We start from the raw sequence: 13,633 nt of genomic DNA, 5'->3' as shown, positions 1-13,633 counted from the left end.
TCTCCCACCCAGAAAAAAGGAAACAAAAAATCTCTCCCCCAAGTATTCTATCCTCTTATAAGCAGATCGGTCACTCTTGAGACTCAAGTTGAACCGTTGAGAAGATGATGATAGGTTTTAGAGTTTGTACTGATATTTTTATTTTATTATTATTATTAGAGTCGGATCATCGGAATAGCATCATCATCCTCTCAAATCTTGGTATGATTAACATCGGCAACCGACCAGCTTTTTTTTTTTTAATGGAGATTGCAGGAGTATTTATGAAGTATAAACATTAATATCCGCTAATTCTTGGGACAAACTTGGTCAAACTTGGATTTTTTGACTTGAACAAGTAGCTTAGAAAAAGAGTATTTTGTGGAGAGTTGTTGGACCGACAGCATATTATTAAAATGGTAGCATTCTTATTAAATGCTGCCCCTTTCCGTGCTAGTGCTAGTATTAGTTTACCTATATGATTGGGGGAAGATTTTTTGGACCGTCTTGCGTTGTACCGATCTACAGAAAAGAGGCCCAACAAAAAAGAGCGAAAGTAAAATTTTGAAGAGTTTCCTTTTACATTTTTGGACTGACAAGCCAAGATTCTTACGTTGTTTAAAAGGCTTAGCATCATGGAAATGAACTAATATTCTCGAAACCTTCTGCACGCTGTCTGAATCCTGACGCAGAGCCCCTTCACAGCGAAGCAAAAGGGAGTGAGGAAATTGACACCCACATCGACAAGATAAGGGCCTAATGGCCCATATGGATTTCAAGTTGAAGCGTAGTCCATTGCCTTCTCTATGGTTCATCCCACGTCTAAAAAGAATTAGTGCTAATTTCAATCTCAATTCTTGCGAAGCAAGGAAAGACATTAGATTGAAACTAAGCTTTATATGATCATAACAAACATTTAAATATGGAAATTCAAGGTTCTTCTTCTCCATCATCTTCTTTCCCCATTTGCACTCTACAGTCCCCTTACAAGTTAGGATGGAGGAGGAAAGAAGGCTATTGGAAATAGGCCTGGTGGTCCAAAACAAGGGGTCATTCCGTCCCCAGTTTGGGACAATTGTGGGCTTTGCACTCCTTCCTCAACGTACATGCCGTAGTGGCCACAAGGCCCTCCTGGCAACCAGCCATGTGGCTTCACTTTTTGAGCAAATAGTACCCTGGATTTGATCTCCAATCAAAATGCTGGCAGAGAAAATATAGTACTACTACTTTTATTTCCACAGTATAAATGACCACCAATTCAGTTGCTCTGTCTATATCACTCTCTTCTGCATGTGAAAATCTAAGAATTCCATTAAGAAGTTGCATCTATTTCTATCACTATAATTTAGATATCATATCGATAATTTCATTAAAATTTAAAAATCAAATGTGTAGTTGACACTTCAACATTAAGATTTAGAGATACTCTTTAACATCATCATGTAGCTAACATGGAATTCATCAATGTCAAGCCAATCAAGCTTTCATTTCCTTTTCTTGAATAAATTACTCTAGAATTTGAAAGTCTGTGTTTGAATTTCTCCAATGCATTAAAAATTTGTTCTCAGACTTTCAAACTTGTATGCTCTTTAATAAGTTTCAAAGATTTGTTTTACGACCCTAAAGGGCGACTTCCTAAATAGGATTGCATGACTTTACACTTTGAAACTTCACTCGTTTGAGGCCAGAAAGGTATATGTTGTTGATGTGGTCCCTCAGACCTAGGGGGTGGCGCCGGCCTCTACTATGGCAATCATGGTATCCCTTCCTTCTCTCACAGTGCTTTTGCAAAGCCGCGTTTGGCTCCCCACAAATTATTGAAGTTTCAACGCATTCTTAACAATGTGCACCACAAGCTCACCATTCCCCATGCTTACCCACAGTTGAAATTCCTTTGATCAAATTGGATCAGCGATCAACATCTCTCCATGGCCCACAAAACTCATTCTCTGTCTACTAGTACTAAAAATCAACACATACATTTTTTCCTCCCATTTAATATGCCACCGAGAATATAACTTCTGGGTGGAGATCAAACTCATCAGAGATTTAGTGGGTCCCGATCAGAAGATATCCTTGCCACCACCTTCCCAAAAGAACCAAATGCCCCCCCGCCCCCAATCAAACGGCTCAAATAATCAATCAGTTTCACATTGATTTAAAACTTTTGCTTTGACTAAACAACTATATACGTAGGGTGTAATATAGTGCCGTGGTATGACAAAAGTAATCAAGTTGAATAAAGTATAGTAGTAAAACTTTTATACTGGGATACAATATAAATTTATGGATGACGTGGAATGCACTAGCTAGCTCACATGCGGTCCACGTCAAAGATGGGGTCAGTCACGTGACATGATGAAGGGCAAGGGTGGGGAATTTTTTCTTTGTTTTTTTTTCTGGTTTGGTTTTTTGATCAGACGGCTGTGGTTGGATTCTTTGCTTGGTTGGGTAGGAATAGCAGATGGAGCATGCGCATGGAAATGGGGTCCACTCAAAAACACCACTACCGCCCACTTGTTCCCATCACAAACGCAGCCCTCAGCTCCCGACCTGCCGCACTTTTCTTTTCTTTTCTTTTAATACGAAAATATTTTCTGACTTTCAAATTAAAGAGAGGCGTTTACGTTGGTTTTGGGTGGGTGCTATTTTTGGTGGGTCCATTACGTTGGAGATGCCCCACATCTGACGGCTTCAATACGCCGCCATTCACTACTACTCTAGAATAGAGTACATAGTACAGCAAAAATAGGTACTAAAACTAGAGCTAATGCTGTATTCATGGATACTTTGAGTACGGATATAACAATTAATAAATATATGATTTATTTACTATTTTTAATTAATTAACAATGTCGATTAGTTCAACACTTGTTTTTTTTTTTGAAGTTTTTTTAATAAAATATGGGATGCTTTCACTTTTAAAGTAGAATATAAAAATATAATTTTTTTATTGTGAATTTACATTTAAAATAACTTTAATGAACTGATGCTTAAATGTAATTTTTATGATCAAAACGAAAAAAAATTAATTAATTGAATCAACAGTTATTAATTATCAATTTTCTAGTTATCATTACTACTTCGTAACTTGTTAATGGATAAAAGAAAAGCAAAGAAAACACTTAAATTGAGTTAGCTAGGAAGCTAAAGCCCAAGCTCTCCATTGCTACCTCGAAGAAGAAGATGGATGAACCGTTGGAATCTAACTTGAAGTTTTACCTAAACGGAGATAAAGAAAATATATTGCAACTAGTTATTATATATTAGCAAAATTTACCATCTTAATAGATGTGAATAGACGCAAGTTATAACATTTTTCCATTTAAGGGTAAAGGACACGTGGAATATAGCACTATAAATGTACCGCATGACAATGGTCACATTTTAATATAAGCTTACTGATTTTGTACAGTTCACAAGTCTATGAGTGTCCCCCTCTTGGCCATCACCTTATGAAATTAGGGTGTAGTCATAAATGAAGCCCCGACTTGCCCGAGTTTGTTGACTTACATTAATTTGTTCAAGTTAATAGGTCTATTTATAAAATCACGTCTATCTAGGTTTTTGGCACATATTTTTAATTCAATTAACAAAAGAAAAGCACTACAAATTACAAAAACTAAAAAGCGAACATGAATTCTTTGCATTTAATGATGGATGAGATGACACCCGTGGATCCAATGATAGTACAGGCCGCGGAATTTGCTTACAAGATTGAAGGCTATTGCATTGTCCAGCAAATGACTCAACAACTCGCTTAATCAGTTTCTAATTGAAACAAATCAAATTAACAGTGAATGAAGGTTATTCAATTAATTGCCATATATTATATGTCGCTTAATCATCGCCTTCACTGTCCAAAATGACAAAAGAACTCAGAAACACATCTTTCTATTGTGGACATTCCGCAGCACAACAATGTCAATTTATGCATGGGATTAATTACTATTAATTTGTTGGCAATAATCAAGGAGCCCGTTTGCCAAACAAGCCTAATTCGCAATGATCCTCCAATCTCATTATGTTTTTCGTTTTTTGCCCCCCACTTTCTTCCTTAGCTTAGAACGTTATGATTGATCTAGTCAAGCCCAGTGGATGTTAACCACGTGTGCATGAAAAAAATCATAGCTCCAAGTGATGTGGTATTGGATGGGCCCGCATTAGGAGGTAAAATTAGGTACGATTATGATATGATATTGCAGGAGTTTTGTTCAAAAAGATAACCACGTGGCCCAACCGATGATGGATGGAGGTCCCATTTTAATCAATCAAAGTCATCATGACCAAAAGGAATCGAGCCAATCACGACCGTTCAATCATGTAGCTTAAGGATGTGGTCCTTGTTTCTTTTGGTGACTTGATCTTTAGCAAAACCCTAGTCTTAAGTGACAAGTGAAATAAACTGATTTGCATGTGAACGGTTAAGGGAGCGTTTGCTGTAGAGGTTTTTTTTTTTTTTTTTTTTTTTTGTGAATAGTAGATTTGGGCTTGAAAGATTTTCTTTTGTTTAATGGCATTGGCTCCTTCTGCGGTTTAAGATCAGACAGTTTGATAAGGTCAAACTGACCGACTTAGTAAGCTGCTGTCGTAGTTCGAGATAACATAAGTTTGGACAAAAACAAAAAGAACATTCGTCTAACCTAACCAAGTGTTTATGGTGAATAATGTGTGGAGGGAACAATTTAAAAAGTAATGGATTTGCAGTTAAATAATGGCGGAAAGAGAAGAAAAAGGAAAAGGTTAGAAAGAATTAAAAGTATGCGAAAAGGATATATGTAGTATATAGGAGTAATATATAATAGAAATAAGAGGCAATAAACTACAATCATAACCGTGTTATATGTTGTAATGAGGCAATCTTGCTGAGTCTTTTCACGTGTAAATTACTTTTATTTGCTTCTTGTAATGAATTTGATTTTATTATCTCAAAGTTCTTTTGAGAAAAGTTTTCCACTATGATCATTAGAGTACGTTCTCTATTTATCCTAATGTAAGAGAAAAGCCAAAAAGAAAAAGAAAGAAAGAAAAAAAAAGAAAAGGGCAAAGCTGCTTCCTCAGATGGGATAATGCATTCAACTTCTTGTATGTTTTTTTCTTTTGAAAAAGAGCTGAAAATACAATCGAACTTTCCTTCAATGTTCAATATATATATAAGTAGGGAAAATGGGAAATCTCTCTTTGTTCCATGGCTATGCAAAGGACACGCCATTAATTTTCTCTTTTGTCTTTTCAACAAGCCCTGAGCATGCGATATCGTTATTGGAGAATAGCATTAACTTGTCATTTATATATCGTTGCCTTGATGCAGGCCCTGTTCTTGGTGGATTATGTGCAGGGAGTGATGCAGCAAATTGGTGCTGACAGGTTGAGAGCAAATGGCTGGCTACAAGCTAAGTCATTGCCTGGTATTACCAAGATTAGCACAAGAGGAGTGTGGATCCTGAGTCACTTTACGTGCATGCTAGCTAGCTCCAGGCAGAAAAGGGGACCGCCCTTGAATAAATTTATATTATTAAAGTGGTGTCATTACATTGCATTACATGTTCCATGGACCAATTCACCTTCTGCATTTAAAAGCGTTGGGACCCAAAATTGTCGTTGAATATTTTTGCCTCTTTCTTCACTCAAAATATTATTCATTAAATATGTGTGTGACTGTTGCGGGCTTGTATGGCTTTAGCTCCTGATCAAAGCTCAAGCAGCAGTTAATGATCTTTTCAATGGATAATTTCTTTCATCAACTTTTTTGCTTTTGTCCTTTGCTTTTCGTCTTCCCATTTTCTACTAAAACTAGTCAACCTAAGTCAGAGAGAAAAACGAACAGAACAAATTGGGTTTTAGGGATGGCATTATGGTATAGAACAAGTTGACACAAAAATTTTTGAGAAAAATCAGATGATTTGGTCAGAAAGGGGAAGGCCATCCACCACATGATATATATGTAAGCATACACACATAAACCACCCACATTTTTTATTCACAAAAACTAGATAAAAATTTATTATAATATTTGCAGAAACAAATATTCCCACTTAGGAGTTATTATATGGAATAAAAGACACATGTAATATATATTTAGTATTAGACACAGAAGCCCATCTCCCTCTCTTTCTTTCTCTCTCTAATGTACACACAACCCATAAAGCAAGGTGATACATACATAGAACGTCCTCAAAAACCAGCAAACAATTCATTTTACTCTGCTTTTGAAACCAGTTTCGAGAGAAAACTGTTTACTCCTTTCCTTCTTATACTGAAGAGATACTATTCATTTTCCTTCTTCTTCAGTTTCATCCATGGATACTGCTAAATGGCCACAGGTAGAGAGATCTATCACCTGCCTCTTATTTCTCTATGAGACCCTTTTGGCTTTTCAAAGGAATAATTTAGAGTCAAATTGTATGTTTTATTTTTTTTTTCTTGTTTAATGGGTACTTTTCTTTGCAAAAGATGATGGTGTTCATATTGTAGAAAAGAAAAAGGGTGATGGTTTTCATGGCTATAGTTGAAGTCCCCACTCAATTGGATTTGGTTTTTATCAGTTCTTCAACATTTTGCACTTTATCTGTCTCTTTTGCATATGAGATAAAGGAAAGGAGTTAGGAGCTCTTTATTTTTTTCTTTTATTTTTCACCTTTCTTTTCTCTTTTCTATTTGGCTGTTATAATCTTGGAAAGTGTAAAGCAGTTAACCCGTTTGGTTTTTTTCGTTTGTCTGCTATATATTCAGTTTAATCGTCAGTTTTTTCAGTGCTGATCATCTTTCTGTCATCTTGAAGTTATTGCTTCTCTTTTGATGTGTGTTTTTCATATACCCTTCTTTTTGCTTTATGTTGTTCGTCTTTCTAGGAGATTGTGGTGAAACCGATAGAAGAGATAGTCACAAATACATGTCCAAAGCCTGCAGCTTTAGAGAGGAAGGCAAGGCCTCAAAAGGAACAAGCTTTGAATTGTCCCAGGTGCAATTCCACTAACACCAAGTTCTGCTACTACAACAACTACAGTCTCACACAGCCTAGGTACTTCTGCAAAACTTGTAGAAGGTACTGGACTGAAGGTGGTTCCCTCAGAAATATTCCTGTTGGAGGTGGTTCAAGAAAGAACAAGAGATCAGCTTCTTCGTCTTCATCATCATCATCATCATCATCCAAAAAGCTTCCTGATCTGGTTACACCACCAAGCTTGTCACAGTCTTCTACTCAAAACCCTAAGATCCAGGACGGCCAAGATCTCAACCTAGCTTTCCCAGCCAGTCAAGGTTACAGAAGTATGTCTGAATTGGTTCAAGTTCCCAATAGCGTAGAGAACAATAAGAGCCAAATTCCTTCTTCCTCATCCCCTACATCTCAACTTTCAGCTTTGGAGTTGCTAACCGGAATCTCTTCTAGGGGGTTGAATTCTTTCCTTCCCATGTCAGTTCCAGATCCAAACACAGTTTATACATCTGGGTTTCCTATGCAAGAATTTAAACCAACGCTAAATTTCTCTCTGGATGGGCTTGGGAGTGGTTATGGGAGTCTCCAAGGAGTTCAAGAGACAACGGGGAGGCTTTTGTTTCCATTTGAAGATCTAAAGCAAGTCTCAAGCACAACTGAAATTGAGCAAAATAAAGAGCAAGGAGATTCAGCTGGATATTGGACTGGAATGTTAGGTGGCGGATCATGGTAAAGAAGATGAAAAGTAATATGGGTCTTTTCTTTTTTTTTCTCTTTCTTTTTCTTTCCCCTGGGTTTTCTTTTTAACTTTTTATTAATTTGTTAAGGTGGGTGACTTGTTTGGATTTCTTCATTACTAACAGATAGGAATACATGGGTTTCTTTCTCCCTATAATCCTTCTTTTTTCTCCTTAATTGTCTCTATTTACTATTTAATTTTGGTGGGAATTTGAAGCTTTTTTTTAGGTTGGCTTCACTAAGGGTGACATGGGATATACTGTGTTATGGTAGAAGAAGATATCAAGCTAAGCCCAGAAGTTTTTTAGGGTAACATGTAGGAGAGAGAGGCATGCCCTACGCCCTTTATTACAGGTTGATATTCTCCTACCTAGAGAGCAGAAGCGCAACCCTATACGTCATTGGTTGGCTTGGTACAAGTACAAAAAAAAAAAAAATGTATATTGTTCAAGTTTGTAAGGAATTATTTCCCGGTTGGAAATTAAAGACTGTTCATTAGTTTCTAATTTCGATCTAGCAAACAAATTGTTGTTGGTAATAATCTTGAATCTCCAATTGATTCCATGAATGGGAACTTTAAATTCTCTCCATCTCTTCTTTTCTATTGTAGACAGGCTTTCAGATTATATGTACTGAAACATAAGAGGCTTTCAGAATATGGCATCATCACCAAAGAGATACATTCAATCCAGAAAATAAACCCTTTTTGCGGCTTTATCCGTGAAAGCAAGTGGAGGGGGGAGCTTAGAGAGGAGAAGTGCCAGGTAAGAAATCTGATCTTTCCACATGCCATATTGTGAATTTGTAATAAAGTATTCCTGAATGAATGGTAGTAACTGAAAGTTTGTGTTATTCTGGAAGCTGTAGACCCAGCTTGCCTCAATCCGAAAGCTCACCTACTGGTTTTCTATATCCAAACAGTTTTGAAGACTCCCGCACAAGAAGCCCCATTTGCCATGTGAGTGATCATTGCTTCCATGCCACCCTCTCTTTACCCTTTTTCTAATTGAAGGATTGAGAAAGATCTGACGGAGCCTCCTTTCTTTGGTCTCGAAGGGGGACCCACAAACATTCCCCTCGACAAGTGTGCTGAAAGAATAATACACCCCACTATGGTTGATCAATCCGGATCTAGACCCCTTTATTAATTTGTTAGTTCAATTTTGTTCTTTGCTGTAAGCCACTTAGTGTGCATAATATCTGGCAAATGGCAAATGTCTTAAGGCTCTCTATCATGGAAGTCTTTTTCCCCTCTGCCAAAATTATTTTAAGTTAATGACCTGTTGATCCTACTTTACTTTCTCCACGGCCTGTTTAGGAAACCAGAATATCCAGCCACCCCACGTTACATTTTTGTCTAAACAACAAGAATGCATGACAATACATTATTCCCTTAACAACAAGGTTGGAGCTCCAGATTCAAATGTTTCCTTAGCAAGGAAGCTAGTTATGGAAAGAGCACAGGGAAAATGGAAAGGCCAAATTATAGAAACAACTCTTGTATTTTTGTTGTCTGAGATAGGTGATCTGATATAAGACCTCCAACCACCTGCAGGACGACCTATGTTTTGCACTTAACCAAACTCATTTTCCTTGCACTTGAAAAAAAAGGGATATTCGAATTCATATAAATAAAGTGCCTGAAGTAGCCAAATGTTACATGAATATTCTGATCTTCTTTAATTGTAAATATCAAAGGATTGCTTGGCTTCCATAGAATAATAGTATAATCTTATTCCTTCAGTCATGTGTTGAAATTAAGTATCAAATGCAACTAAAACGTCATTGTTCCATGATGACTCAAGTAAAATAATCTTAATTAAAAAAAAAACAGTCTTTTCTATATACATAACAAAAAAAAAAAAAAAACAGGTATCTTTATCTTGTCTGAGCGGCCTGAACCTTAGAAACGTGTTGTCGAAAACCACAGGGTTCTTTTTGACATATGATCAACGGGTTGCGTCGCGTATACCAATTTAGCTTGCGATTCAAGTCATTGTATTTCACTCAAGGCTTCATGGGCCAGTGACCCACTGCCGACATGTACATGTCCTTCCACTGTAAGATTGGATGCCGCCGCTATTCATCAAGACCAGCTTGCTATTAGTTTTCTTTTTTCCACATAAGGACAGGGACTGAGAATTTGAATTCGAATGTTACACCTAGATCCTATTAAAAGAATATTAATGATAATGGTCAAAAACACTACCATGGTTTAATTCGAAGTTATGTTATGAGAGCAAATCATGTCCTTGTCAGCTTTGATCAGATACTTGTATCAGCACTTGGGTTTATTCAAGGCGAGGAAAATTGGAGTCAGACTTGGACAATAATGAACAAAAATGCTCATTACTCTCTCGGATTCTTTAAATCACAGGTCTCTGCAGTTTGAGGGAAATAGAAGAGATTTCTGGCTTAAGATAATGACAATAGGGCAAGAACAAAACCACCAATTTTAGCTTGCAAAGAAAGTGCAATGAATGTATTTTTCCCTCGCATAAAAGAAGGGAGGTATATGTATTCATTTCATTAAAGAGAAATAAGAATGCCCTTTTCAGTTTCATTATCTGTACAGGGATATTACAATTATACTGGAATGACAAAATAATGAAACCTATTACTAGAAGAACCAGACTTCAATTCCTTCGCAGTTCAATGATCAGCATTGATTCCAAATATACGGACCTTGTGCATGTTAGGGAACTTTGCAACCACCAGCACAAAGACAGCCAGTGTGTTGAAGAAAAGCATCGGGTTTTGATAATCTGTTGTATGTGAAGCGATAAGATACCTGGTAAATAAAATGTAGGGTAAGAGATGGATGGCACTAATCATGGTGAAAGAAAATAACAAAGTTCTTCTATTGTGTCTTGCATCACATCATAGTGCTCTTATCAAAGGTAACGATGTCCTAAAGTTCCATTAAGAACCATAGAACAAATATGGCAACAGCAAACAGCTTGTTCAATATAATATGCGGAAAAGCAATGAACTCATCATGAAAGAGTAAAGTAGTGTCTACTGGGTGATGCATCAAAATTTTCAATCAACTGTTAAATGTCATTCCTCATAAAGCACACTGCAAGAAGCACTTCAAAATGTCAACATAACAATGACACTGAGAGTAGAAATAAGTGTATTACACAGCTATACAGGTCAAATTCAACTGACTAAGCAAAGTGCCATACTGTTTGAAACTTTTCTGTAAAAAGTTATATGACAAATAGAAAGTATTAGTAATTGTTTTTTGCCATAAAAACCAGTGCAAGCTGCCAAGTACGTTGTTCTATCCTGGGTAGAAATTTTATTCCCATTGTGATTTATCTTCCCAAAGCAAAGTAAGATGAATGACCAAGGTATGCACGATCACACTAGTTAATGGACGGTAATGAGGTCTAAATCCATTGCATTACCCTAAACTGTCTTTTGTAAACTAATTGTTTGAACAATAGACATCCAGGGTGTCGCAATAGTTGACCATTACTTGCTAGTCATCTTATTGTAGGTGCTCCTATCTTAATGAAATTTAAAAGGGAAAACCTCATTGTAATTTTTAGTGCAATGACCCCATCCATGAACTGAAAACATTTTGATATTGTTTGTTCCAATTTTAAACAAAGGCAAATGTGAAAGTGATACTTACAGCACAACAGGTACAACAGTCAAAAACTTCCTATTGCGAGTGAGTTGCTTGCCATTGTCTATCTGCTCCCACCAAGTCAAACCATTGTAGATTCCTTGGTCATCACCAAATGGTGTTCCCTTTTTCCAATGAAAGAAGTGATACGTGACCTGAAGTAAGATGTGAATCCATGCACAACACTCATTACGAAATATAGACAGCAAAGTTAATAAACATGGGATGCTATAGAGCATTTACAATTGTTATTGTGAAAACAGAATTACTTCTTGGGTCTATCATAAGGCATAATAATTACAAACAAATCTCTAACAAGATATTATTCTTTCCCAAAAAGGTCTAACAATTGCTTCATATTTATAAACAACTAGCATTAAATGGAAGCAGAAATTCAAAGAACTGAAGTCTGACCAACACAAAGATAAAAACATCTAGAAGCATATATGTAATTTAGATGAATTTCCAGCATGACCAGGGAAGGGGAAGAGATTTTGTGGTTCATACACATTAAAGCAAGGATTGCAGGAATGACAGCTTTTAAAGGGACATGCCAAAACATTTGACATATACTGGCAATCACCAGTTTACTTAGTGTGGCTCCGTCAATTTACTACTCTCCATGCCCTCCAATGATTTAAAAATTTCAGATATTCATTCATTCACATCAAACCATCAAGCAAACTAGAAAGTATAACACCCGAATCATGACAAATGAGAACAGTTTGTGATAGTGTAGATGTTATCTGATAAAATCTCAGGAGGGAAAAATCACACCCTTACTCCAAAAGTGTAAAGGTCAATTAGCCCTTTACAACCACCCAACATGTGGACAAACAACAGATTTAAAGACTCAAGATAATTAAGCATACTGATTTGATGAATAGGGTGTTATTCTTGACTTTCTCACACAACTTGCAAGTCTAGTACAGCAAAAGGACAAGATCCATCTGTCGTAGAGATGCAGTTCAGTAAGCTATGAATATACCATTTCAAGCCAATTTGAAATAGTCTATACACTAAATTTTCGATAGAAAATTCAGTTCACTAATTACTTTTGGTTCAAAAATGAGGGGAAAAAAAGAAAGAGCTTTATGCTGTTAAAGAGATCATGATCCAGCTTATTTGCTTATTTGTGCAGCATGCCTAACCTTAATAATACCAAGAAAACTACGGGGTCATCTTATGACATAATTGTTAAGAGTATTTGTCTATTGGCAACTAGAGATAAAAAATATCAGTCCAGTACATATCCAAGTGCTAGTGCAGTGGTGCTAAAACCTATCCTCACCTTATGTAATTAAACCTCCAATAGACCCGGGGATATCGGCATCACACAGGGCAAGAAACTGATGGCAACAATGCATAATTAATTCACAAACACAAGAAACAGAATAAATTAATACTATCAACATTTTATTTGAGTAGTTGTAATCATTGACTAGACTTTCCACCAAACAGAAGTAAGCACAAACTCAAAATTTAAACTTCCTACAATTCCTCTTCAAAAGGGGCAATTCAGAGAACCTGCTAAATATCTCTAGTCAAGGGAATATTGCAGAGCTGATCCACCAACAAACGAAAGGAAATTGGTTTCATGTTTTCTTGCTAAAGTCTCAGGAAATCATCAAACCCTCAATTCATTCCAAACCCCATCAAAAAAATTTCTCACTTAAACATCAATAAAAAGCCGATCAAATTAAAACCCAGACGGCAAATGCAATTAAAAAACAAGAACCCAACTTTTATGAATCAAATTTAAAGAAAAAGAGAGCTTACAAAAAAATGGGAGAGATGAACAATGGTCCAAGCAGTTCCAGGAGAGGAACCGAAGAGAGATAAAACGATGAGCCATGAAAAGAAAAGGATCAAGATATAAGTGGTCCAAACTCCTGGATAAGTGAACCACTCCGTGTTCCTGTTCAGATCTGTCGGTGGCACAGCTCTCACGTACATCTTTCGCTTTAGTTTTTCTCCTCTTCTTTCCTCTTACGATTACAACTCTGTTTTTTTTCTTCTTTTTTGGCTTAAACTGACGGATGTTGATTCAAGGATTGATCAACAACGGTGACGGATGAAAGATGCCGTTGTCGTTGTTGATGGCGTGTTTGGGTTTTACCTATTCAAAGCTCGCTCCCTCTGCGCCCTCTTTTTGTTGTACGGTGATGTTTTATAACCGAGCCTGGTTTGTTGTCGATGTTGTGGAGCTGTTGCTACAGATTTCGGGGGATGATACGGAGATTTTTTTTTTTTTTTTGTGTGTGTTAATAATGACTATTAATTAAAGGTGAAGGATGGCTCAGTATAGATATAGTACAGTATTTTCGCTAATGAAAATAAGT

The 13,633-nt window shown here is 36.6% G+C and overlaps 2 protein-coding genes across 2 annotated transcripts; one reads left to right on the top strand and one right to left on the bottom strand.

Moving 5' to 3' along the window:
• The first annotated feature begins 6,057 nt into the window (after positions 1 to 6,057).
• LOC18606009 (dof zinc finger protein DOF4.6) lies at positions 6,058 to 8,160 on the top strand. The gene is made up of 2 exons (XM_018117959.2): positions 6,058 to 6,302; positions 6,831 to 8,160. The coding sequence occupies exons 1-2, from the start codon at positions 6,279 to 6,281 to the stop codon at positions 7,647 to 7,649; spliced, it is 843 nt and encodes a 280-aa protein (XP_017973448.1). The 5' UTR covers positions 6,058 to 6,278; the 3' UTR covers positions 7,650 to 8,160.
• A 1,966-nt stretch (positions 8,161 to 10,126) lies between these two features.
• Positions 10,127 to 13,562, bottom strand: LOC18606008 (uncharacterized). The gene is made up of 3 exons (XM_007039382.3): positions 13,071 to 13,562; positions 11,298 to 11,446; positions 10,127 to 10,445 (listed from the first exon to the last, which is right to left on the bottom strand). The coding sequence occupies exons 1-3, from the start codon at positions 13,245 to 13,247 to the stop codon at positions 10,307 to 10,309; spliced, it is 465 nt and encodes a 154-aa protein (XP_007039444.1). The 5' UTR covers positions 13,248 to 13,562; the 3' UTR covers positions 10,127 to 10,306.
• Positions 13,563 to 13,633: the final 71 nt, after the last annotated feature.

Source organism: Theobroma cacao, chromosome 3 (genome assembly GCF_053813885.1).
Source record: "Theobroma cacao isolate CCN51 chromosome 3, ASM5381388v1, whole genome shotgun sequence".
NCBI classification, from domain to species: Eukaryota; Viridiplantae; Streptophyta; class Magnoliopsida; order Malvales; family Malvaceae; genus Theobroma; species Theobroma cacao.
The sequence above is the reverse complement of the archived record's forward strand: the minus strand, read 5'-3'. Positions and strand labels throughout refer to the sequence as shown.

Excerpts from the sequence above, each read along its gene's own strand:
- LOC18606009 (XM_018117959.2), top strand. The coding sequence starts at position 6,279 with ATGGATACTGCTAAATGGCCACAG. Across the intron at positions 6,303-6,830 it reads ATACTGCTAAATGGCCACAG|GAGATTGTGGTGAAACCGAT; the intron begins GTAGAGAGATCT and ends TCGTCTTTCTAG.
- LOC18606008 (XM_007039382.3), bottom strand. The coding sequence starts at position 13,247 with ATGTACGTGAGAGCTGTGCCACCGACAGATCTGAACAGGAACACGGAG. Across the intron at positions 11,447-13,070 it reads TTCATCTCTCCCATTTTTTT|GTCACGTATCACTTCTTTCA; the intron begins GTAAGCTCTCTT and ends ATCTTACTTCAG. Across the intron at positions 10,446-11,297 it reads ACTGTTGTACCTGTTGTGCT|GTATCTTATCGCTTCACATA; the intron begins GTAAGTATCACT and ends TTTATTTACCAG.